The sequence below is a fragment of the Petromyzon marinus genome, chromosome 28 (assembly GCF_048934315.1).
Source record: "Petromyzon marinus isolate PM22_M1 ecotype Great Lakes invasive population chromosome 28, UKy_Petmar_22M1.pri1.0, whole genome shotgun sequence".
In the NCBI taxonomy this organism is placed as follows: domain Eukaryota; kingdom Metazoa; phylum Chordata; class Hyperoartia; order Petromyzontiformes; family Petromyzontidae; genus Petromyzon; species Petromyzon marinus.
Genome location: NC_133694.1, coordinates 12806018 through 12833047, shown reverse-complemented (window position 1 = coordinate 12833047; position 27030 = coordinate 12806018). Strand labels below are relative to the sequence as shown.

Genomic DNA, 27030 nt, shown 5'->3' with positions numbered 1-27030 from the left:
ACGAAGTTTGCCGCGTTGGGTTGACGTTGCCTGGTGTCGCGTCGGCGTGGCTCGGGAGGGGACGGGGCGTTGGGTTTCGCAGTTGAGCCGTGCGGCACCGAGGAGCCCCCGTCGACTTCTGTGGCGTGGCCACCGAAAGCAACGTCTGGGTGTCTTCTACTCGGCTGCGGTGTCAGCTGGTCGCGTAACGTTTTAATCGCTCCATCCCAACTCGTTTGGACTTCTTTGCCTCCTCCTGTGTTGACCGACCCTGCTTTTTACTCACGGATGGTGGATGTTAACGGCGCTCGTGTTTCTGAGCGTGGAGTTACCTCGATTGAGTTACTAAAAAGAACGAGGTCCCGTCGACGATGCTGGAGACTTGACAGTTGTGTGGGACTCTTCATTCGGAACGTGCTTGTTGACCTCAGTGTCCCATCAGCCCCCACCCCCCCCCCCCAAAGTTAAACGAGAACCACTGCTCTCTCCAAATCACCCGGGCACCTCCAATTTGTTAAATATATTGTTCCCATGTGAAAGCCAGCCGTCCATCTATGCAAATAGGACGCGCACATCTCAGGGACGCCTCGTGTATTCATCCCTCATGGGCTGCACCTTATATCCAACTTTATATTTCAATGGAGAGTGGAGCACATCCTGTGGATGGGGGTATGTCCGTCCCCCGCACGTCCGATTAGAACAGGTGGCTACGTATGCTGTGAAAGGCAGTCTACATACATTCCTGATCTGCAACAGATACTTGTCACACATGCTCGCCACTTGCCTGCCCCACTGACAAAGAAAGTGTCTGCCCACAGAGATTGGCCTGCCGCTGGCACTGGTATACCCAGTGGCGTTGCACGGACTCGGTAGCACACTTTTTCCAGCAGACGGCACTCAAGTGATTGTGCGGTTAGCATGCAGCGACACTTTATCTGACCTGAGGTCAAAGGTCATAGATGCCTCGGTGAAATACCTCGGTGCCCTTACATTCTTAAGGTAAGAATGAGGCCACGCTGTACGATGGGACTATTGCAGCTAGATTCTGTGAAAGTTGGACGGACGATGACAGGTTAACGAAGTTGCGCGTGTCTGCGCGATCAATATGTGGGGGAGTGGAAGCATAGCGGTTAGTGTGCCGTGCTATGAACCTGGTGACCCGAGTTCGATTCCTGCTCACGGCCACCAACACCATTGACGATTATTGGAACCGGTTCTGGGCCTCCCCTAGGTCGACTCGGCCATTTTAAACGTGACACTTCATGTAAGTGACCATTTATTGCTCAGTGGTTGTGTTTTTTTGCTATTTTATTAAATTGTGCAGAGTGTTGAGCACATTTTTGTGAATGAACTTAATTAACTAGGAGAAAAAAACACCTAAGTTCTTAATTGCAAACTCAAGGTGACGGTAGAATAGTTGAATGTTAAGTTTTGTTAAGGCACAGCATATGGAAGGGATCGTGCAAAACGGACATCTTGTGATTTCATTGCTGCACGCCCCACACAGACCGTACAGAATAATCCCGATGAATGAATAACCAGTTGGGGAAATGCATGAGAATTACCTCGCTGGGCAACACTCATTCACTAATCCGTGGGCTCTGCTGGTGTGTGTGGACCTTTGCTCGATGTGTTGCTGTCGGTGGTTTCGCGACACGTCTCGCTCCATGCGCTCCCGCGGCCGCCACGGTGGTACACTACAATGCGGTGCGACAATACTACAATGTTATCTCCGTACACTGCAAGGTGACCCAAAATAAACATTGTTTGGGCAATATAATAACAGTAATTAACTCGATCTTAATATTAATTATAAGTAAGTGTAGATTATGGCGCAATGCAACGACATGAACCATGTTTTGGGTGTGTAGCATTCGGTCTCGTCCTGGTAGAGTGGTCGAGTTGTATTCACTGGCCAACTAGATACCACAGCAGAGAACAAAACCTCTGATCGAGCAGAGGTTGGTGAGCGATTGCAAAAGATAGGGTAGTTCTGTTTGCAGCACGGATGTGCGGATTGCAGGGGGAGGAATTTGTAAAAGCATAGATGGGGAGTAAGACGCAGAGCAGTGGCCACCATCAGAGATGTAATTGAATATCAAGGGGGAGTGTAAGGTAACAGTTGCCTGAGAATGGGAGATCCAGACACCCGAGCTGTGCCGTGAGAATCTTTGCCCCCCCTGCGGCACATTGCGTCCCATGCGGAGAAAGCCACAGCTCTTTCGGGCACTCCTCCATCAGGGTCCCAGGCAGCTCTCCCGGCCGCAGAGTGCGGGACACCACGGGCACGCGCCACTTCACCCATTCCGATGACGTACGTGTCTGCGTCATCAGTCATGGGGACGGAATGGGAATAAATCTTAAAATAAATAAATTATTCAGCACTGAGGCTCTCACAAGGCCACAAGGGAGGGGGGGTTGGGGGGTGTGTGCCACAGTTTGACGTCAGCAATTGTAGAGTGCGGTCGTGCCGCTACAGTTCTCTGCAGTAAGTACAATGTCTTCAAAAGCAACGGCGCTATTACGCCTCTGAATAAAATGAACGCCGAGCCGCATGCACGTTCTGAGATTCAGTGGTGAACGGGACCCCACCCTGCAACTGGCAGACGTCATCGGAACGGTGACAGTGTGGAGGGGTATACGGCGCACTCTGCCTAGGTCGGCTGCAGTGTCCGTCGCTCGCTGTCGGCCACGTGTCATCGTCGCCGTGGCACGTCATCGCGCATTTCCCTTAATGGCGACCTTGCCCTCCACCTTTTCGCTCTGTCCTGCGTGCAGTTCCGCCCGCCGTACGTGAACCAGACGCCGCAGTACCCGGTGCAGCCGGCGGGCACCGCGTCGGCGCTCTTCTCTGGTCCGGGGCACGGCACGGAGTACCCGTACGGTGAGAGCGACCGCACGCAGCCTCGGGGGGGGGCTTCCACCGTCCAACCCACGGCGTTGCACAAACGCTGAGGGAGGGGTGGGGGTTGGTACACCACGTATGCATAATGAAACATGCGTAGCAAACTCATGGTAATGTATATCCATTCATCATTTTACTGCTGGATGACGGCCACTCTACCTGTGCAGGTCATGATGGATAGCCTTTAAAGTGCAATTGGGATGTGCCAGTGATAACACTTGTGACCTGCAGCAAGAAATACCATCGGGGTTCGATTCCTGACTCGGGGCGCCTTTCTGCGTGGAGTTTGTTCAGCCCCTGTTCTACACGGTCTTCCTCCCGTACCTAAAACACATACAATATCTTTGTTTTTGGCTAAACATCCCACTGTCATTGTTGGACCCACCTTGACGATAGTTGTTTGGACTCGATGTGGCTTTCCTGGGGAAATACGCAACGATGGTTACTTCTCCATGCTGGTCGGTGTGGGTTGATATCACTCGCTACTTGCATTTGTCTTGGCCGGGAAACGAACCCAGGACCTCGGGTTTGTGGGACAGTGCTAACCCCACGATGTTACCACTCCACCTCCGAGCATGCATATACACACGCCTGTATTAAAAGCAACAACAAAAAACTTCCACCCATTTCAGAAAGGCTTTGAGCTTCTGTGTCAATCTCCTCATTGAGCATTTACACGCGAGAGGAAGCCTGCGATCTCGCGCATGAGAATAAAATATTGAGAACGTGCAGGTAAGTCTGCAGCCTACTTTACTATACCTCCACCCGACCCGACCGCCCCCATTAAAGATGGGCGTTACACACATTAACCACCGCACATGGGACTACCCAGTTGCCAGTGTAACTTGGCATTGATTTGCCACCGTTTTGTATTCACGCAGCCTTTTAAGTTGCTTCGACTCCATTGTTAAGGGCGGTAAATGCAGCTGTATGAAGCTGGCAAGACCAGAAGAGGCGGGGAAGGGAGTTTCTTCAAAGCTGAGCAGTGTAAGAAATATTAGATTAAGACACCTGCGCCGCTTCGTGCGTAGCAGAGGGGTCCACTGTACGTGAAGATTGCAAACTGGAAATCACAGGACGTGCATTTTATGAGGAGCGCCCAGTTCCTCAACTTTGAGTGCTTGTCATCGTTGCACGTTAGCTGTGGGGATACGTACAGTGCAGCAAGGTCCATTATTATACTGTACTATGCTCCCACATCTGCACCCTGGGGCATTCACCAGCCCGGCAATGATGGGCGTGTACTCACGGCAAAACAATCCCCATGACCCGCGCACAGCGTGGGGGGAGGGAGGCCCCCCTCATCCAGCAGTGGAGTGAAGGGCCGTACAGTATGTGTGTGTGTGTACTGCATGGAACCATCACTGCTGTTGTATCTGCATTTGGTGAAGATGCAAATTTATGTGGATTTTGCTCAAAGGTGCTTCGTCTGCTCTTTGATGAAACTTACTGCGTCGTGGGCTTGCTACGTGCTCCAGCGGCAAGTTTTTTTTCACCACAAGTGGCTTAAGAAATAACAACTAGCTTTACTACCCGACTTCGCCCGAGACTTGGATTCTTGTCTTGGATTAATACACGGCCTACACGGAGGGTGGGGGGGGGGAGATGCGTGACGCTGCCGCATGCGGGTGACATCACAGATGTGACGTCACCACTCACTTGCCGTGCGAAAAATATCCATTATTGTGCCCCCCCCCAAAATACAAAAGTCTATTTTTATACTTTTTGCATTGTGTACATGCCAAATTTCAAGTTAGTTGCATGTTGGGAAGTATGCTAAACATTTCGAATAGACACACGTATTCACACATTTCCCTTATATATAGATGTTCCCTAACGAGCTTTTCCATCCTGTCTTGCTGTCCGCCTAGGCCCAAGAGAGATCTGCGTATCTATTTTTTGCCGAACCTAAAAACAAACCTTCAGTGGCTATTTTAAAACGCCTCCCGGCCATACAATGACGTGTGCGACGAGACGCTCTTTTACACGTAGGAAACAAAACATTTTTGCGTCATTCACGCGTCGGAAGCACAACTTTTTTTGTGAAAGTTATATTTCCAAGCATTTTATCCATAAACGAAGGGCATGGAAACTAATGATCCCTGAAAGTAACACTGCAACTGAAAGGTTGAGAACCTCTGTTTTAGAACAATTGGACCTCCTGGTGATTCGATTGATTGCGTTGATAGGGCATGGCGATTCGATTCTTGCATCAAATTGCGTTTTTTCACATGATAGTGAATGATTATTTTTGGCGATGTTATATCGATGACTCGGTGGCACGGAAGCGATGTTAACTACCTCGCCTGATATACAGGAGGCCGTGGGTTTGATCTCGATCCTGATGCCTGTATATTTGGAGTTTGCATGTTCTCCCCGTGGACGTGTAGATTTTCTCCGGGTCCTCCGGTTTTTCCCTCCACATTTAGAATCAACATCACGCCGTTAGAGTATTTTGGCTGCTATACATTTCCACATGATAAGCCACTAAGTTGAGCTATCATTTGTGGCCTCGTCGCTTCTGAAAAAGAGTTACATAGCTTAAAACCAATGATTGTTTAGGCTACTATTAAACATTGCACATTGCATTAACCTCTCAAATCGCTTACAATAAAAATAAGGGTCATGCTGTCGCTGCACAGCGCGGCCCCTTAGCATTTCCGCCATCTGCATGCAGTCTGGGTTCACCGCGAGGTGGGTGCAGCCTTCTCGCAGTGTGCATCGTGCGTATCCGATGCCGTCCTTGGACCGCCACCTTCTATTTGATCCTCGTCTTGTCTGTAATGCGGGTTTTGTGTCGCATTTTGTGCTCTGCGTCATTGCATCTTCTGTACAGTCTCGTTCCATCGCCTCGTACAGAGTTTGTACCGTCTCTTAAAGAGTGTGCCTCATTGTTTTGTCCTTGTGTGTCCTGTGTGTTTTTGCCTGTCTTGTTAGGACCCCGTCACAATAAAAAAAAATTATATAGGATTAAAGCCGGCACCATTATTGGTGGTACATTCCTTGCCCTGTTGGGGCTACGTGCTGTGTGAGTGTCTCGTGCGCTGTTTGGATGTGGCTGGTGAAGCGTGACTCTGGTTCTTCTCCTCCACATCAGGTGACTTGTATGTGTTCACGTGAGTCCTGTCAAGCACGAGGTCAGCTTGTGTTGTGCAGTGTTTATTGCCGAGACGGCCTATGTTTGGACAGCCAACAAAACAAACAGACGTCTGTTTATTTGCGTCTTTTTTTCTCTACACCGACTTTGGGCGAATGTTTAGTTTATAATTAGATGGGCGTCTTTAAACTGTACATGTGATATTAAATTTCACTTATCCGTTTTAATTTGTACTGATTGACAAAAGCCTGCGGTGCATGTTTTTGTTGCCATTTGTACGTCGGCGGGGGGGGGTCAAAAGGCTTTGGTGGGATGTGGTGGCGTCGGTGGCTGTCGGCAAGATGACATCTTGATCGTGGGGGAGATTGATAGTGTCGATGTGAGCCACGTGGTGTTACTCAGGGTAGTGCAAGATAGGGAATTGAGAGGCGCGCAGTCTATCGTCGCGTTTGCGTGGAAACTTTGCATTTCCTCGTTTGGTTTCGTGAAGCGGCGAAGCTAAAATGTGCTCTACTTGGGGTTTGTAGGAACAATGGACAGGAAGGCACGGTGCTGGGTGTGCCTGCTGTGTGCCTGCTGTGTGCCTGCTGTGTGCCTGCTGTGTGCCTGCTGTGTGCCTGCTGTGTGCTTGCTGTGTGCCTGCTGTGTGCCTGCTGTGTGCCTGCTGTGTCCCCGGAGTGTGCCTGCTGTGTCCCCGGAGTGGGCCTGGTGTGTGCCTGCTGTGTGTCTGGTGTGTGCCTGCTGTGTGTCTGGTGTGTGCCTGCTGTGTGCCTGCTGTGGGCCTGGTGTGTGCCTGCTGTGTCCCCGGAGTGTGCCTGCTGTGTGCCTGCTGTGTGCCTGCTGTGGGCCTGGTGTGGGCCCGGAGTGGGCCTGGGCTACCGAAACATCAAATGAGCCACGAGAGAAAGCCAACAAGATGCTGCTTCCCCTCCCCATCGAGGACCCTTCCTTTTAATCTTAACCCAGTGAGCGGATGAGGAAGAACCTTTCCATGCCGGTCGCCCACGAGCTCTGTTCGTGTGGCGGCGGCGGCGGCGGCATTCGTGTGGCAGCAGCATTCGCACTGTCTGTTGCTGTGTCATTGGTAAAACAGAAAGGGGAAAAAAATATTTGTGTCTGTCTTGTCTCTCTTAAATTACACACTTAACTTCTAATTTAGCAATCTTTGGAAGAACGTAATCAACCAGGCCATGCGTTAATTGTGTGTTGACCGACTGTGTTGCATTGCATTACATTTCCAAATTTTATTAAGTTTGTTATTGAGTGTTTTCTCTCTGTGTCTCTCTGCTTGTGTGTCGGTCTTTGTGTCTCTGTGTCTATGTCTTGTCTCTCTCTCAAAATTCCACACTTAACTTCTAATTTAGCAATCTTTGGAAGAACGTAATCAACCAGGCTATGCGTTAATTGTGTTGACCGACTGTTGCGTTGCATTACATTTCCAAATTTTACTAAGTTTGTGTTGCAATCGAAACGTCATATGCTATTAATAAAAAAATAATTATACGTCACTTTACCGAAAGAACCAAAGATTAATTCCTGCAGTCGCGAAAGCTCCAAATCAAGTTTGGAGAGGGGACAGTAGTAGCAGAGCGAAAACAACAGCAGTTGCACGATTGCAGTGAAAAGTCTGGCCCGCACGCTGTATAGCCACGACTTCGAAAAGTTGCCTGAGAAAATACTACCAAGGAAACAGCCCAGAGTGAGCACGTGCTCCGTATTTTCTGGTCGAAGCCTGTAAATGTCGGTTTTTGAAACGGATATGCCAGAGCTGTTTTTACTCATAATGTAATAAGTGGGATTTTTTTTTTTAAATCGGGCACCGCCACGGACAAACTTTGGTTTGGGTCCTTATTTCCCAAACAGTTGCCCGCCGTGCGTGCCGTGGGTGGGCGGCGGTGGTGGTGCACGACTCTATTTGGGTCCCAGCTGTAGGTCCGCGGGAGCAGTGAGAAAGGGGGGGGGCGGCTTGTCAGGGGCCAGGTAAGGGAAACTCGTGTGACCCGCGCCCGCCACCACCGTTTGTCGCCCCAACACGCGGCTTCCCACCGTACGCCGCTAACCGCGAGAGAGCGCCCAGTGCCAGAGGTCCGCGCTACTGTACACGGGGGCGTCCTAACACTTGGCTTGCGCAACTCTATTGGCTGGGGGTGGGGCGAGGCAGCACCGAGCTGGGCCGGGGGCCTCTGCTGGATATGCGAGGCGTGCGCGGGCATGTGTTACACATTAACCAGAATTTTGGCATGGGGAGCGCAAATCAGCTGACGAGGCAGCGTGGCCGCCCCCAGTGTCGACACGCCGCCGTGGCGAAATTCACCGAAAGGATCCGCGGCAACAGCAGCCGCTCGAGTTACAGCCCCCCCCCCTCCCTTATCCTCCTCGGCCCTCATTTTACTCTCCCGTTGGCGCCGCCGCCACCACGTGACGCTCGCCCTCCCCCCTCCGCTGCGGACGCCCGCAATCTGCTGTGCCCGCGGACTGCTTACGGCGTTAGAAAGTGCGCGGCGCGTCAGGATTGCGCGTCGGTTGCCTTTGCTGCGCTGCCTGCGTTGGGCCTCGCCGCTCCGCGCCCTGCCTGGGTGTCCGGCTTGCTGTGCGGGTCCGCGATGAAGCCGGCATGTAGGTGGGTCGGTCCGCCGTCCGTGAGTAATGATGGACTGGGAGCGGTGACATTGTTTACGTAGGCGCTTGCTCTCCCAGCCTTGTGTGTGGTTTTTATAGTCTGTTCTCTGGAATGATTGTGGCAGTTGAGTTCAGCTTGTATTGTAGCTTTGCTTGCCTGAGCATTCGTCGGAACAGAGATGTGTGTGTGTTCGTTGAACTTTCGCATCGTACGTAGCCAACCGCCGTGCTAAGCGGGAGGTGCAGGACAATGATGTGTGGCATCGCTGATAATGCTGCTTTTTATGTCTTGTTGACATGCGACCCTGGAAGTGTAATCGTGGTTTTGTGGGTGGGGCTGGGAAGACTGAATTAACACTGTGTAGCTGTTAGTTTGTTAGTTCACAGCTCTTTGTCATTCCACTGTTGGATGACGGCTTCCCCCCCCACCCCTTTCGTCAGTTGCGGGCAGTTGTTGGACCGGTTCGGATTTCACTCGTGAAATTAATAAACCATGCTTGCTCGGTGGTAATTTTAGTAAACGCCTTGAAAACAAACTCAGTCCTGTGCACGCCCCTCCGATTGCACACCACTGGTAGCTTATGGGTCAGGGTAATACATTGTAGTCGACGTTGCGGGCTCTTGTATTTGTCCTCGGTTTTTGTAGCCTCCAGAAATGTGAAAGGGATTTACATTACTGAAAGTTGTGCACACTTCTCTGACTTCCTGAAAGAAACGCGATTGGGAATCCCCCCCCCCCCCATGCAGTAGGGAGCAAGAAAAGTTGCCCGACTGAACTTTCATCGTTGAGCAAGATGATGGGGCTCTGTGGGACAAAACTCAATGGATTGCGCCAACCAGACTATGTAGAAGTCCTGGCGCACTAACTGGAGAAATGGAGCCGTAAATCGGGCATGAGGTGGAACGCAGCACGCGGTTGTGAATGGTGGAGATGCCTTCATCGAGCGGTGGATTGAATTGGATAATTCTGTTGGAATAGGTAGATTTAGATGGATATTGTTTATTTCGGCAGGGAGTTCCCAATAAGCCTTGAGGTTCTTATTTCATGGGTGTCCTGCCTATGAGCGAGTACTCCATCCTTGTTGGTCAAAACTAAAACTAAACTCTTTTTTATTTTACCAGGTAAGACCCACTTAAGCTGTGTAGATCATTTTCAGTAGCGACGTGGGCTACGTGATAGCTCAACGAAGTGGCTTCAGGGTCAAACCTACGAACTCCAGCATACCAGGCGACGGAGTTAACATCTCACCACCTCGGTGCCCATGCATTAAGCTAAACAAATGCAAACATGGCATCAAATGCAATTGTGAGAGGCTTTAGGAACCCGGGTGCAGCGTGCAGGAGAGTTGTTATATTTTCATAACAAGTGTGAATTTTCATTTTAACCAAAAATTACGTCTAAATTACTACCACCGAAGCGAAAGCGTCAATTGTGGCGAACTGCGCTTCGGCTCATCGTTCGCATCCACTCAACACAGGGCAGTTGTGGCTCAAAGTGGCTCGGGATTGTTTAGAAGGTGGCCACATGAATGTAAACAGCCACTCATAGAGTTATTCCTAGTCATCCCCTATGGGACATAAGGCCACAGATTACTTCTCTCCACTTCTTCCCATCAGCCTCTCTGGACTTCACCGCCGACTTGCCGATGAAGTCTGCATTCCAGAAGACGAATATCCCCCTGCACACCGTGGCATGTAACACCAAATATATATGCCCCCAGTTGCCAATACCCAGTTTGTGTCGGTTATAATATTTAGAAGCATTTATAAACGTGAACATCGGTGGAGTTGCTTTTGTTAATCTTAGGAACTGTTTATCTTGGGTCAGCGTTTTCCTGGCGGTTTGATACCCCACCCAGTGCTCTGTAGTGTTGAGACTGCGAGGCTGGTATTCCACACTGCTTCACATCGATGAGCTGACCCGAGCCAAAAGAGTTTGCACACCCGCACACTGCTTGGCGATGAAGTGTGCAACATGCGTGTATCGCATGCAGTCCGCCACGTGGCAAAGAGGGGCGGCGGGTAGGGGGGGAGTGAGTGACCTTCGGAGCCTTCGTCTTGTAGCCTTCGCCGCATCAAAGCGTTGGGCCGCTTCAAAGCGCGCGCCCACTCGGCCTTCGCTGCTGGATTCCTGCTGCTGCATTCTGGCCTTGTTATTGCTGCAGTTGAAAAAAAAAATGCTACTTGGCGGTCAGCATGGATGTGGACAAAACCAGTGCAGTGGTGGTGGCGTCTGGCTAGATCGATCTTTCGTAATGGTCTGGTTTCGTAATGGCGACGGGGCTGGCAAACCAGGCCGTTTAGCAACTGTGTTATTGCGCGTTGGCCCCTCTGTTGAATGAACTGGAAGTCGGTACAGTATTGCCTCGTTATTCATGAATTTGCCGTTCGCGATTTTGGCTGTCCGCAAATCGCATCTGGAACTTTACACGACCACTGCATTGAGCGAAAGTGATGAGAGAAAGTAATGATGAGAGAGAAAGTGATGAGATAAAAAGAACTTCTCTAAACTGTAGAAGCGTCTGCAGACGTTGCGAGTACGATATTCGTAGACCAATATTATCTGCGAAATTTTCTATTCACGAACATCTCCGGAACGTATCCCTTGTGAATAACGAGACAATACTGTATAACTGTACTGGCTGGTTTGGTTCTGTGCTGGCACGTGCCGGAATGCTCGGTACAGTACATTGACATGCGATATTTTACCACGCGAAATACGCAACTAAGAACTCGCTTTTGACGTTGAACAGTTCAACATCTAGGCCCAAATTTAATGGTTTTGGTATTTTTTGTATAGTAAGGTAATGTTGGTTGCTTCTGACTCGGGATTTATTTGCCTGTATGCGTGGAAGTGTTGGCCATGCACGCGCAGGGCAAAACTAGTCGGCAAAGTCTGGCTGCGTATCCTCAATAAAAACACCGATGGCATCGAGGCTTGAAGATGATATATTGTGCAAAGTTGTAATGTGTCGAATATGCTTACATTTGAACGTGTGAATTGTGCACCGTACTTGGGTGTTTTAGAATCGCGCAAACGTGTATATATCTAACCAGCCGAGGGCCCAGCGTCCATGTTGCAATGGGAGACCTGAGGGAAAAGCCATTGCAAAACGCCACGGCACGAGCCAGAGTTGATCTTGCAAACTCCATGGGGAGGCGGCTTGCCTCATGATTTAGAGTCAATGAAGCCGTCATGTGACACATGGATGGGGCCAGTCATGGGCTCACCAGATTTAGACGAACTGGCAACCCGAGGAAAATTTTACTTTTGTGTTGGCCACTGCCCACTACAAACAACATTTCAGGGTTTATTAGAGCACGTGTAAGGCCGATAAAAGTCTTCCTCCTGCCTGGCGAGTGATCTTTGAGTTGGCGGCCAGCGACATTGATTAATCCGGAGTTGAAATGGCTTCTTCCATCGAGTTGAAGCAGGTCTTGCTGGCTGCCTCCACTGGGTGTGGCTATTCGAGTTAATGGAAGGGCATATGTGGGCATCTGATAGCTGCCACAATTAACCGCCGGTTTTAAAGCAGACAAGTAATTTTTTAAACACGAACAAAGCTGCGTTGGACTGTTGACGAGGTCTGTCTAAAGTTGAGTTGAGGACATTCAAAAACGGTTATGGAACAATGCTTCCGACGCATCTGAAACAAGAAGCATGCTGCTGTTGTATGTCTCCATAAAACGAATACACCCTTGCATAAATGGGGTGGCGCTGTTCTTGGTGTGTGCCTGTATTCCCATGAAGTTGTCCTCTATGGTGGTTCTCCCATTGTGTGGATTTCTCTTCCCCCACTGTGCTCTGGGGGGTGGGGGGGGGCTCTGACTGCCCAGTGCCCCTTGTGGAATGCTTGGAATTTTGTTGCGTTTGTGTGCACATTGTGCACGTGGAAGTCATCGACCGCTCTCGCTCGCTTTGGGGCAGATGTGAGACATTGTGGCAATGCGGCCCGTAGTGGGTGAGGGGGGTGGCTCGAGAGAGTAATGTAGGAGGGGGTAGGAAACATGCGTGTTGACTTCTTTGACCTGTTTCTTTACCATAACAATGGCTAATCGGGTGCTTTGTTCACGGCCTTACTTTTATCCGTTATTCAAGCCCCCTCCCCCCCCCCCACGTAAAACCTTAGTGGTGGTGGCTCAGTGGCTTGCAGTCAGGTTTTGAGTCCAAATCCTGGTTGGGGGTGGTGACCCATCCCCTCAATCCTCCAGAGGCGGTTATTAAAGTGAGAACCACCTTATGGTTTAAGTAGGGTGGTGCCTGTGGACAGTCTTTCTCCCCATCATAGGAATGTGAAATGTTCACCACTGGCTCGGGGATGTAAACAGGAGATGAGAGCACTGTTTCTACCCAGTTGAGCAGGGGAATCTCTGACTTTTGTTTTAATTGTGAAATGTAGGAATTGTGTACGCAAGTGTGTGGTTACCCGCAGTTTACCGTGTTATTGTCCACGGGTTGTTGCTCACTTGAGGTCGGACGTGTTGCTTCATCCTGCGGTTGTGGAACTTAAACCCCCCCCCCCCCCCCAGTGCACTGTGACTCGGTGCCTGTGCACATTTAATCTGTAGAGAGTCACGCTTGTGTTTACCGGGGTCGTTTTAACCACTCGCTTCATGTCCGTACAGTACTTTTGAGTCGCGAAGCAGCCATTAATCAGAGTTTCTGTTGGCTGATTGGCATTCATAGCTCAATGCGCTGACCAGCGTGGTGTGTATCACATGCTGTGGCATGTGTCTCGCTGTAATATGCCTTGGAATATTACACTTGAGACACGGGAACAGGAACGCATGGATTATGGAACGTTTGCAATTTAGAAACAGTGGGCTTGAGCAAGGTCACCTTAAAACCAGTCACAAGTTCAAATAATGTAAATCGCCACTGCCCATGATTCATCCGCTGCTGGATGAAGGCAATGCAATGATCCAATTGGCTATCAATGGTGAGTGGAAGTTTGAAAAGGAATCTTGCCTGAGGTTTTAGTTTTTGATAACTGATGTGTTAATTATTATAGCCGCCTTTAAAGACGAGAGTAGAATATCAGAATTTCAGAAGCTTCAGCTTGTAAATAATTGATCACCTTTGTACGACAAGGATACGAAAAAATAGCATACTTTCGTGTACCATACCTGTTGAAAAAGTATCTTGGCGTAAGATCATACCGTACTAAACCAAAGAATCCCATACTGTAATTTCTTACCGTACTGTACTGCCGCCCTTGCTGTCCAGTTCTGTGAAAGACCGCTGTCTTATCGTGTAGTTCCTCTTCTTGAGAGTATCTCTTCGGCGCACTCGCTGACCGTTCTCCTCCCGCCCGTGCGTGTGTTTCTGGCTGTGCAGGCAACACGTTCTACTCCGGAGCGGCCGCGCAGGCCGTGCCGCCCTATAGTCTGCAGCAGCCGCCCTTTGTGCCCATCTCCCACGCACAGCAGCAACAGCAGCAACAGCAGCAGCAGCAACAGCAGCAGCAACAACAGCAGCAGCAAAATGCCATGGCGTCGCAGATGAAGCGGGAGAGAAAGCAGGTACAGACCTCACGCATTCGGATGCCTGGGGCACGGTCGTGTAGGTCTCTGGTTGGGAGTCCGGTGCCATGTCCACGTAGGGCCCTTTCACTACTTGACATTCTGGCCAAGTGCGCCAGCGCAGGAGCGAGCTGCCCTGCAATCGCAAGGTTGCGATTTCAAATCTTGGTTTTTGGGGGGTTGACACCAGCCCATCATCCCTTTGGGGCCTATAAAATATCCATTATTTTGTGGGGAGGTCAACAGTCGTTTTTCGAATGATGAAAGAGACTCTCCGCCTCCATAGGAAATTGAAACTTACACAATCGTTGCCTTTTAGGCAAGCTAATGGGTCCTGGAGTGGAAAGGTAAGTCCTCTGTACGGGACTCCCAGAGTCATATAACACCTGGTATACAGGAGGTCATGAGTATCATCCTGACCCTGACGCTTGTATATTTGGAGTTTGCATGTTCTCCCTGTGGTCGTGTGACTTTTCCTCCGTGTCCTCCGGTTTTTCCCCTCCACATTTGGAAACATGCCCTAGGAGTATTTGGCTGCTATACATTTCCACGGGATAAGTCACTTCGTTGACCTATCAATTGTGGCCAGGTCGCTTCTGACAACGCTACATAGCTCAGTGGGGCCTTAACTGGTAAAATAAAAATAGTTAATAGTTTTACATGGATGACTCTACTGTACTGATGAGGCCTAACGAGGGTGAAACTGGTCTCCATTTGTTTAATTGCTGCTTGTTGGGACAGCCACATGTTTGCAACTCTTTGAGTTGGGGGAGCCTCAGACGATTTGCCCCCCCCCCCCCCACCACTTCAAGTTATTTTGAGCTGTGGTGGTCTGGGTAAGTATTGAGAGCTTTGGCAAATGCATTGCAAATCTTTGCGTGTTCAATATATTTTTGACCATCTAATTTTGACAATTGACATCGTGTGGTTGGGCAATTGCCCAATGGGTGTAGACAATCCGAAGTGGTTTTGCAGCCTCGCTGTCCGCAGGGATTGCGAGACATTTGTGGTGCTCTCACTTAAGGGGAGGGGAGGTCACTCAACGTGAGGCCATTCTTGCCGCTTGTCCAGATTCCAAGCATGTGCAATTGTGGAGGAATTGGTAGGTTGAAAAACGAAAAAGACCAAAATATATTTACCATAACGAAATGAATGCAAACTTGGAGTCGGACAACGTTACGTCTCCACTCGGCTCTTGGACCCCACGCGAGTGAACAGTGGGGGCACTCGGCTTCGTCAACCCAGCAAGTGCTTTCAACTGCCGAAATAGCTCGTGCTGCCTTGGACGCTCCCAAGTGTTGGGAACAGCCATACAATTCGTATTAAACTGTAATTTGCCGGGCCAGCTTCAGGCTCGCTAACGGTGCTTGGTCTGGACGGAGGCATGTTCCCGCTGATCATCGTCCTGGGTTCCGCAATTCCGCTGTGGGGTGAGGCTGCGTTTGCCTGTGCGCTCGCAACTCAAAGCGCCGTCATGCTCACGACATCAAAAGTGGTGGGTCCCCTGCCTGCGTCGTGCCAGGATTAAATTGGCAATTGGCCCCCGGGTGATGGCCTTGTTACCTGTAATGTTTGTCACGCCAAACAACCGATGTACTCAACGTGTAAATGTAGGCCTCGCGTCACGGTAATTAGAACGGCCTTAACGCTTTGGACGGCGGTTTGTGAGGTCGGAAAACATTCTGCGTCTTTTTGCGATTGCCATTTACTGTGCGAGTGTTTGCGTGAATGCTTGCTATGCCCTCGGGAAAGTATGGTGTTTTTACGCCACGCATGCGATTGTTTTGTGTTCAATGAAGAAAGGTGGGGCTGCTCTCTCTAAATCACTTGCATTTTATCATCAGAAACGTGTTGATTCGTGTGATCTTAATTACGACATAGCCCAAAGTAATCTTATGTTACTGTGCGACAGATGGTCACGTTGTGTTACGATGGGGTAGTAGTGCCAGTTATAAAACATGGGAGTGCCAGGCGCCCATTGGCACGGGGGCGCGTGTAGATGGTACGAGTACGGTTGTAATGATGTGCACGCGCACATTTACGCGTGGAGCGTGGCAATGTTCGCATGCCCATTAACTTTTCGGGAATTCGGATTAAACGAGGTGCTTGGTTAGGAATGCCATGCCGGAAGAGGAATGTCTCAGGCAGGATTTACAGTGCGATGAGCGGGCCCGCGTGCTGTCGCGGTTGAAACGCAGCATTGAGTTGCGACAGTTGGGGGGGGAGGGCGAGAGTTGCATTCCTTGGGGCGCTATTTTCTGGGTGGGTTGCAGGGAACGCAGAGGGAGGTCGGGGAGTTGCTCTGATTGATGCGTGGGGGGGGGGTGTTGGTTCTCGTGTGGTGTGGCTTTGTTAGAAAGACTGGTTGTAAACCAGCCCCATCCAGTGACTGTACCAGTCATGCAGGATGTAATGCATGCGGTACCACGCAATTTGCGTTAATTCTGTGGGGACGCACCCGCAGAGTGGGTTGTGGGGGGGGGGCAGCCCTTTTTTTTCTTTGCCGGGGCATTTTGTGTGCGAGCGCCCGTTGATGAAGCTTCACCTCTGCAGTTGTGTGAACGCAGCTGTGAGCCAGCAGCTGATGTAGTTGCATTTTCCAATAGATTCGAATCAGAGATCCAACACAAGGGGGCAAAGATATAACGGAAGAAATCATGTCCGGGGGCGGAACCACACGTAACTCTACCCCTCCGTCTCGGTCCAGCTCGACACCTACACCGCCACAGGTACCCCCACACAGATCACAGCATGCACACACACCACCGACACCATCACAGGTACTGCCTCATGCACACGGGAAAAAAAAACCGGCATACAAAACAATGGTGCACACCACATTTCACCGTGTACCCCACACATTGCAGCACAACACAAATGTCCACGCTCCCATATCTCTCACTGCCCTGGCACATTACCACTACCCTGCATTATTCAGCCTTGATTCATATCTCCAGCTACACTTAGTGCCTTGAAATGTAATTTGGCACGTTAGAGAAAAGGGAAAGGCTTGGTTCTCATTTACTGCCCCGTGCTGTTGCAGGTTCACCAAGGAATTCTTATAATGTTTTTAAACGTGTGCCACGGTTTAGTGCCCAATGTGCCGCGTCCCCGGCTAGCTTCGCTTCGCCCCCCCTGCTTTTTAGGTCGGGTGTTGAGAGTTAAATTATCTTAGGCATTAGTGAAAGATGCGTTCGTGACGTGTTCCACGTTTTAACACCTGACGAATAAAGGCGAATATATTACTGTCATGCATTTGGCGGAATCACTAAATGTTGTTGGCGCAATTATTTTATCACCTGTTGCCTCTTTTTTTTTAACCGATGCGTTCTTAAACCGGCGATTGCTGAATTTGGCACGTGGCAGTCACGGCGTGTTGCCTGCTGGGGTGGGCGAGTAACTGTTTCTCCGCGTCCATGCCGACGGTCACCGCATCGCGCGCTTCCGGATGCGCTTTCTGCGGCCGCCTGGAATGCTCTTCCTTAGAAAGCCAGTGGAGCTATGCACTTTTAAATTGTCCAGATTGAAAACTAATTTCTTTCGAACGGCTTTTTATGTTTAGTTTGTTGTCCTTCCCCCGCACGTCTGATTAGCATGTTGTGTCTACGTACGGTGTTAAAGAAGTTCAACATACCTACATCCAATATACATACATACTTCATCTTTACATCCTACGCGTGCCCCAGCAGCCGCAGTCGCTGGCCTTGAGATGGGCGCAGGGCTCTGCTGTCAGAATCCCACAGGCAGGAGGAGGGTGAGGAAGAGGAGGAGGATGATGTGTCTTTATGTGGACGTTCCGTCGTGCTTATCGATGCTTTTGAGAAAAACAACCTCGTCGTTGTTGATGTATGCGCTTATTGAATTTGGCTCTGTGAGCCGTGAATGCGCCTGGCTGTGTACCGAGTAGTGCTGCCCTGTGTGTGCTGCTCTTTGTAGCGATCTGGTAGCTCTATACTAGCAGCTCACGTCATGTTCTTTGCTTCAAAATCTTCGTAGTTAATGTTGTCCCGTCTTGTTCTCTCTTGCATCTCATTCGCACAACACATCTCCCTTACGATTAATTTCGATTCATGACATTTCGTTATGTTGAATTCTACCGCCTCTTCTTCCTCTCTATTGTTTCCATCGTTCGTTTTTTTTCTCCCCATTGACGACCTATAATTTGTAACAAAACTCTTAACGAATCTGACAACGCATCATTGGCTGTTTTTTCCTTTCTATGATTTCCCTGTTACGTTTTTGTTGCCGTTTCCTCTCTCCTCCCCTCTCCTATCTCTCTTCTCTTTATCTACTCTCTCCCCTCTCTCTCCTCTCTCTCCCCCCCGACTTGCTTTGGTTCCGTTGCCGTCGTGGCTTTTTGCGTGCCCGTGTTTGGCGGTGCTTTTTGTTGCTTGCCGGCGGTTTGGTTGGAGGCAGTTTGTTTACGCTCACCCCGCTCCTCCTCACCTCTTTTACCTCAAGCCACAGCCCCTGCTGCTGGCGCCGTCGCAGAGCAACGGGGAGAGCGCCCTGCCGCACCCCATGGGGCCGCCGGCCCGCCCAGGTACGTCTGCGTTGCGACACAAACGCCCGTCTCGTCACGCTGAACGTCGGCCACGGTTTACCCTAACAAGTTAACCCTAACAAGTTAACCCTAACAAGTTAACCCTAACAAGTTAACCCTAACAAGTTAACCCGTTCTGTGTACAATGAGGGCGGGGGAGGGGTTTAATTAGTGGTGTCGGCGTCCGTAGGATGCGATTGCAGAAGGGAGTCCGAATATAGCAATGACAGGACGGACTCGCCCAACACCTCTATTTAGCATCACGTGCCACATCATTTAGTGCCATGTTTCCAGTTTGAGGTCCGTGCATTCTTACTCACTAAAACAATCTTCGTATTTTTTTTAACATGTTATTTGGAGGCACAATATTTTACTTTGCTTGGATATGCCAACTTATATTTGGGCAAACATGTGGAAAATAATAATCCCCTCCAGCATTCAGCCTCGTTTTTCTCTTGGTAAATGCAGTCTTTAAGTGGTCAAGAGTCAGTAATTGGCATTAATTAATTATCAGTTAATGGTCTCCACCACTAACCATTAATGGTGGAGACCGTTCCCTGGTGGTCATAGTGAGTGAAGTGTCGAGACGGCTTACAGTGACGTGTTGAGCTTAACGTGCTTTTACTTTGGGTGCTTTTGAAAAAAATGCCATTTATTTGATCTGGAATAATTCAGATTTACTTGGCTGCTGTAAAAGTTCTCACGATAAACCACTTAATTGGGCTATCATTTGTGGCCAGGCCGCTTCTGAAAAAGGGCTATGCAGCTTGGTGGGCTTTACTTGGTAAAATAAAAAATAGTTTAAAGTTTAGTTTACCAGATAAGGACAATTTCTAACATGGATATGGTTTGGTGTTCTGTTGGATATATGTTACCGCTGCTGGTGGTCTACACAATCTATCGCGTAATCATTTATTTTTACATTTGCATATCTGTTTTGTGTATGAATGAGATTGAATTGGCATTGCGAAAGACAATATAGCACAGGACATGAATGACTGGTAAAGGTGGCTGGAGATTCGCGCATCGCTCACAAATGTGAACCCACGCTGGTAATAAACATGGCGGCCTCACGTAGACTCGCGTCGTGCCACGTTGCATTGCTCGCCAGTGACACCTACATCAGGTCATCTCGGTGGACTCGTGCCATTGCTTGCCGGTAGTGAGCTATGCTGAGCCTCCCATGCATCACAAGTTAGAATTCATAATAGATGTTTTTTTTGTGTTAGATCGCGTAAATATATAAATGTGTCGTTAAACCCGCCACCACCCGACACAACCAACTAGTAAGGTTTGTCACGTAAACAGAACGTGCCAATTCGTCACGAGTACAGCACACCGGTGTGTTGGAGACCCAAGCCACAAAATTTACAATCCGAGTTAGAATTGTGAAAATGAATGACTGCTGTTAAATACTTGGCACAATGGTCATTAATTGTAGTTGCTCACCATTCGTAATTGGGTAGCAATGGTTGCATAAATTGAAGTAATTTACATTCTTATGCTGTCCCACACCCAGGGGCCTGTGGCTTTGGCCGCCACAGAGGTTTTGCTCATTCCATGCGTTCTCATCAAGGGCACGCTGAGTTGCTTTATGCGCGATGGCTGATCCCAGTTTTTGTGGCCGTCGGTGTCGCCGTCCGTCGGACGCCATTGGTATTGCGGCTTGAGAAAGCGACGGCGCCTTGGCCACGTTACCTTGCAGACGACCGTAGTCCGAGGAGAGAAATGTTCCCTGGAGCACAGGTAGCTCATGTCGCCATCAAAGCAGTATCTCTCTGCCAGTGCAAGAGCTAAATTTGAATTTTGTTTGCATCAGCATCAGAATATTTATACTCTAGGAATCCGATGAGCTATGAAGCGATTTTTTTCACAGATGTCCAGCAGAGGCGGATAAGAACGTTACAACAACAAACAATACAAAAACAACACGTGATAGGAGTGCAAAGTACAAGAGGGGTAAACAAATCACCCAAATTCATACAATTACAGCACTGAACCATCCCCATCCTACCAGGCACAGCCCACTGAGGTATTAACTTATTTTTCCGAAGTTTCCTAGCCACAAATGATGCCTCAACAAAGTGGCCCATCATTTGGACATTGATAGCACCAAAATAATCTCAATGCATGTTTCAAAATATGGAGGGAAAATCCAGAGAAGCCGGAGAAAAAATCCACGCAACCACGGGGCGAACATGCAAACTCCAAATAAACAGGCGTCAGGGTTGGGTTCAAACCCCCGGCCTCCGGGTGGTATACCAGGCGTGGTTTAGTGATAACTCGGAAACTATCCATTCCGATAGTTATACGAGTTGTCTTAGAGTATTGTTTAACTATGTGATTACAAAATCAGCAATGGCCACTCTCGTTACATGAGAGTGTCTGCTTTGAAAAACGATCATTAAATGCCATGGGAAATAAAGATGAATCTGTCAATGATGGGGGGGGGGGGATAAATCTGTATTATGACAAGGTTTTATACATCATGGCAATGGTTGCTGCTCATAGATTTCAGTCTGGCAGTTTAGTTGGCATAAAGTTAATGCAAAATAAAAAAATGCTTGATATTCTGATTGATCAATTGTGCCTTCGGCCTTAATCTTTTTGTGACCAGGGCAATTGAAGCAGGACTAATGTTTCGAACAGAAATGCTCTGGTGTGCCTGCGATAGCTGTGAGCCCATCGTGCGTGTAGAATCAAGTCGGAGGCCAAGTCACAAAAGAGAATCTTGATCACAAAGCTCACGGAGTCCATTGCAGAAAAGTTTCTGAACAACCTGCAAAAACCCACAGCTCCGTTAGACACGATGCCAGCAGAACATTTTCTGCTGAAAACATCAATTTGGCTTAATGGGATAAAGTATATATTCAGTTACTTTTTGGGTTAAATTATAGCTACATACTAATTATGAATCATTAATGGCCCTCGGAGCCTACGTTTAAGATTAAAGTGTATTGTTCCTCATACGGCGGTTGCCGCATGTTGGCAACTGCCCGGCATACGACCAGCACCCAGACAGCTCGGCATTTTAATAATGTACCGGCGATGTTGGTTGGGGGGGATTCTACGCCTCCCCCCCCCCCCCATCTACCCCATTGTACATGTGACCCTGCCACCTACATTTTTATTTAGTGTTTAAGTTTTCTGGGCTAGGGCAAGGAGTTTTGCTTTCACGCTCCTATAAACTTGCTACAGAATTAAATTGTAAAGTAAGTGCTGTGAAAGGCACGTCCGACCATTACAAACAAGCATGCGGCGCATTACTTGGCTTGCTCTGCCCTCTTGAGTTTCGTAATGACAGAAGCCGTGTTGCTGCATTTTTAGCTGCGTTGTCTGCACACACTGAAGACTAACTTCGTGTAATCTTCCCTATGGCTGCATCCTTACCCCACACTTTCTCCCGAGCTCACACGTGGCTTTTCGAAAGGCTGATCGGAAGCCACTGCCCCCCCCCCCCCCCCACGTCTTATTGCTGAGCTTGCGGGGTTTAGAGTAGGCTCCAGCCTGGGCCTATGTGCTGGTGGCCATAACCAGAGCTGTACAAAACACAAAATCACCTGACGTGAAGCCAATTTGATATGTCTCACTGCTGAGTCCGTGATAACCGGGAAGCCTGCACGCATGCTCAAGAGGATGCTGCTTTTCTGCTCACGGCAGCGTTTTCCAGTCCGCGAGGAGTCTGCGATGACTAACTCGCGAGCACCGGTGACGCTGTGAACGCCGAGATTTTTTAGCACAGGAATTTGGACTGTTTGAAAATATGGAAAACGATCATCCAAAACGCGTGATAATCTGGGTTAATTATATCGTGCATGCCAATACAATGTCAACTTGTTGCTCACGGTTCGCCTGATTATCGGGTGTAAAGGTGTGCACGGCTTGTTAACCGTGATGGCAGTAACGCTTGCATTGGAAGTCTTCCAGCTTCACCTGGATTCGCCTGCCTTGTCTGGTTCGTATGCTTCCTGATAGGCTGTGGTCTGGTTACGTGAAAAAGATCAAATCTGCAGTCGTGTGGCTGTAAAGATGAGGGTGTCTGTGGGACCTTTTGCCAGTATCAATAATGTTGGGAGAAAAAAGTTTTACCCTTTCTGGCAATAAAACATGTTAAGATGTTCAAACACTAACGAGAGATACCTTTAGCAAGGCATTAAGTCTGCATTAACCACACATGCTTTTGAAAAGTATGCAAGCAAACATGCTCTGATATTATATGCATTTAAGACTTATTGGCCTACACCAGAGACAGCCTTCTTTATGGCCTTGTCTCACCAGTGTTAGATCAGAGAATGCCAAAAGGCGAACACTACAGGGTGTAATGCTATTCTACTTGTGCGGATGTCAAGGAGAGGGTTTAATACTATTCCAGTGGGGAGCTGGTGCACTTTGGACGTGGCGAAGTTCGATTCCCGCTCATGGCCAACACCAGTGACGATTATCTCAACCGGTCCTGTACCTCCCGAGTTGAACTCAACTTCGATTGAGTACCTGGTGCCATGTGTAAACATCGCCACTGGGGAGACAAAGGTGGTCGTACGTGGTGCTGGTCACCCACCACCTTCTTCGTGTACTGCGGTGGCCTTCATAGGTGCTCGCTCACAGCAGTTGCCTTAAGTCTGCTAAATGGTATACGGGGGGGATCTTTGTGCTTTGTTTTGTATTATTTTCCATCGGGTTAAATCTCGCTGCCGGTTACGACTGCCAGCACGCAAACAAAAAAAAACTTGAAATTTTCCCCAATTACTTTTGCTAAAATATCAGCCCCGACAACTAAGTTTCACATGACCTGCCACTTAATGAACGTGTTGACTGCAGTGTGTGTGGGAAAGTACGCTGCCCGTAAACATGGACGAAAGAGGGCGTTTCAGTTTTACGCCTCCTGTGAAGCTGTTCTCTCTAACGTGGTGGGACCCGCTGTTTGGCAAGAGACCCAAAGGATTAAATTTGCCTTGTGCCATAACGCTGGTCGTATGGTTGGAATGAAGTTAAGAAGGTTATCTATACTCTTTGGTTTTATTCGGTAAAGTCACGTAGATAAAATAAAACAAAATAAAAGAAAGTAATTAAATCACGACGTTTCGGAGGCAACGCAAGCTTCCTTCTTCAGGTGGAATAGTCCTCGCAGAATATCTGTGTCAGGAGCACAGTTCAGAGACGACCGGGATTATATACAGGTTAAGGGAGGGGGGAGGAGTCAGTAAGGGGGCGTGGGTGGGTGGGAGGGCTGGGTTAAGCAGCCCTTTGATAGACTGCTGGGGCAACAACTACTTCGCACTGTACGAGAGTGGGTAAAACCCACCTTTTGTTATGCTGCGTGGGGGGTTGGGGGGAGGGAGAGACATGTTGCATGTGTACATCTCCATTTTTTTAAAGTGGCGGCAAACGGCTGTTTAATTATAAGGTAGTTAAAGTTTGATATACAACTACTAAGAAAAGGAAATGGCTGTACCAAAAAATTGAAAGGCATCTAACGTTTGACTTGATTTAAAACATCTTTCCAGTGATTGCTCAATTTGAAACCATCCTCTCGGTTGAAGTTGTGTCTGTGTTTGTAAATCTGGATGGCCTCGTGGACAAATCTCTGATAATAACCGGTAGGTTTGCAGAGAACCTTGGTTTCGGAGAAAACAATATCATGACCATCCACAGCGTTGTAACAATGATCAGCCATGGCAGAAAAATTAGTTCTGCCGTGTTTCAAATCTAATTTGTGCTCGCAAATTCGGTCAGAGATATGTCGCTTCGTCTCCCCGATATAGCAGTCCCCCGCAGGTACAACTCAATTTGTAAACACCGGGGTACTGTAAGTCAGAAATAACATCGTGATTCATACTCTTTGAATAAAACCAAAGAGTATGAATCCTTGCAGTCACGAAAGCTTCAAATCTAGAATACAGTTATCTTTTTTTTCTTAAACAACGCGTTGTTGTTTCTACTTTGTAACACTGCCTGTGTGTATATATCTACGTAACAATGCGTGTGTGTGTATGTATGTATGTCATCGCTTGTTTGTGCAACAGAGGGAAAGCCGCGGCTGTCTGCGGCTGTGACAACGATCAAACCCCCTCCTCCGGACCCGACTCCTCCGCCAGCTCCCACCGGCTCTGACCCACACGCACCCGATGTCCAGCAAGACACCAAGCCGCAGCCTCAGCAGCCGCAGCCTCAGCAGCCTCAGCAGCCTCAGCAGCCGCAGCAGCCTCAGCAGCCGCAGCAGCCTCAGCAGCCGCAGCAGCAGCCTCAGCAGCCGCAGCAGCAGCAGCAGCAGCAGCCGCAGCTGCATGTGCAGCAGCCGCCGCAGCAGCAGCCGCCGCAGCAGCAGCAGCCGCCGCAGCAGCAGCCACAGCAGCAGCAGCCGCCGCCGCAACAGCAGTTGCAGCAGCTTCAACAGCTGCCGCAACAGCAGCCACCACAACAGCAGCTGCAGCAGCAACTTGCACTGCAACAACAGCAACTGCAACAGCAGCAACTGCAACAGCAGCAACTGCAACAGCAGCATCAGCAACTGCAACAGCAGCAGTTGCAGCTGCAACAGCAGCAGTTGCAAAATCCGCCGCCCGCACTGGTGACGGCTCAGCCAGAGGCTGTGGCGGTCACACCGGAGTCGGACCCAGAGCCCGAGGCCGAGCCATCTCTGCCCCTGGAGCAGACAGCCAACAGCACGGTGCCCCTTGCCCCCGCCGCCCACGTGGAAGTGGCGCCGCCCGTCCCTGCCACGTTGGCAGCACCGCCCGCGCCCGCCGCATTGGCGGTGGTGGCGGCAGTGGAGGTGGCGACGGTGGAGCCCACGGTCCCGGCCCTGCCGGCCGTGGAGGAAATCGTGGTGGAGGCGCCGCCTCCGGCCGTCGAGGAGAAGGAGCCCGCGGCGCCCCCCGCCCCCCCCGCTGTTGCGGCGCCCGTCGTCATCGCCACCGCCCCCGAGTCAGCCGCGCCAGCCGTCGCCCCTGCCATTACTGCCGCCCCCCTGAACGAGAAGGACACGGACATCTCCGCGCCCACAGAGGTGGCGCCTGAAGCGAAAGACAAGCCTGCTGCTCAGGCAAAGACCATTGCGCAGGCTCAGCCGGTCGCACCCACGAAAGCCGCGGCCGTTGCTGCGCCGCAGCCACTGCCTGTAGAACAGCCTCAGCCTGCCTCGCAGGCCCAACCGACGCCACAGGCCCAGCTTTCCGTCGCTATTGCCGGCCCCGCTGTTAAGGCCGTTTCCCCAGCCACCGTTGCTGCCGCCCCCTCTCCCGCGGCGGCGGTTGTGGCGCCGCCCCCGCCCGAGGTTGCGGAGCAGGAGCAACAGCAGCAGCAGCAGGAGCCGCAACAGCAGCCGCTGCCACCGCCCGTGGTCACGGACTTGAAGAAGCCCGAGGCTCTGGCCCCCAAGGAGGCCACCACTCCCACGGTGACCGAGGCAGCGGAGGTGGAGGCGCCTGTCGTGGAGCCGAAGGCTGTGGAGCCGAAGGCCCCCGAGGAGGTGGAGGAAGAGGAAGTGGAGGACATCCCCACGGCGCAGCCGGCCTCCCCACCCGGTCCAACGACAACTGCCACTGATGGTATCCAGGGTGTGGGCTCAGTCTCGGAGGGTACGCGGTCGTTGTATGTGTGTACTTGCGCAGCCATTGGCAATTAAATTTGACTCTCGCATAGTTTAAGCCTTAAATTGAGTAACCTGGTGCATGTGCTTTTTAGCATTGGGGAGTCTCGTGGTTGTTTTATAACCCTTTGTTAAAACTACAAAGATGTGTCACAATTGACCAGAACAGCTGAATAATATTGTGCATCTTGGCGGCAAAGTTCAAAGATATTTTTGCTTAGTTAAAATTTTAATATCATGCTGCAGTGTGCATCCATAGAACGGCATGCAGCCAAGGTGCGCAGTTCTTCACTTTCAGTGTTGGGACTGTTGAGATCTCACCAATCCAGTGTAGGTTCACCTTTCACGTGGTTTCATGCGACCGCTAATGTTTCCACTTCACGCAAGGTAAAGTCAATGTCTGACGGTAAAGAAATGCAGATAAATGGGGGTATAGGAGGACCCAGCTTCCTGAATGTTGTATCCGTGAATGCTGGGTTTGTCAAAGGTTATGTTCCGTTAAGTGTGGAATCGACGGCAAGAAGCCGTGCTCAAGGTGCAGTCATCACAAGCCCCCCCCTGTTCATCCTCTTTGAGTCGGGCCCTCTGCCCACTGTCAGATCCTTTTGGTCAAACTCAACTCAATCCTTACCCATCTTGAGCTTTTTTCTTCATTTCCTGGTAGGCCCCCGCCACATTTGAAATCTCGCCTTCAAGCTATCAAGCAAACGGTAGTTTGTCTTTTAATGTCTCTTGGCCTCTTTCTTAACATCCCTGTCCCTTCCAATAACTTCCCT

At 49.9% G+C, this 27030-nt stretch overlaps 1 protein-coding gene across 11 annotated transcripts in view; it reads left to right on the top strand.

Annotated features, from left to right (window-relative positions):
- Positions 1-27030, top strand: part of LOC116946822 (eukaryotic translation initiation factor 4 gamma 1) — a 136469-nt gene that overhangs the window by 77786 nt on the left and 31653 nt on the right. For 8 of the 11 annotated variants that reach the window (XM_076070342.1, XM_076070347.1, XM_076070346.1 and 5 more), the window contains 5 exons: positions 2758-2863; positions 13939-14123; positions 16730-16852; positions 18540-18666; positions 24690-26243. In XM_076070342.1, coding sequence (XP_075926457.1) covers positions 2758-2863; positions 13939-14123; positions 16730-16852; positions 18540-18666; positions 24690-26243 — 2095 coding nt within the window. Of the gene's footprint in view, positions 1-2757; positions 2864-8449; positions 8602-13938; positions 14124-16729; positions 16853-18539; positions 18667-24689; positions 26244-27030 lie in introns of those variants that run through there. The other 3 variants (XM_076070340.1, XM_076070338.1, XM_076070348.1) reach the window with 3 other exon arrangements.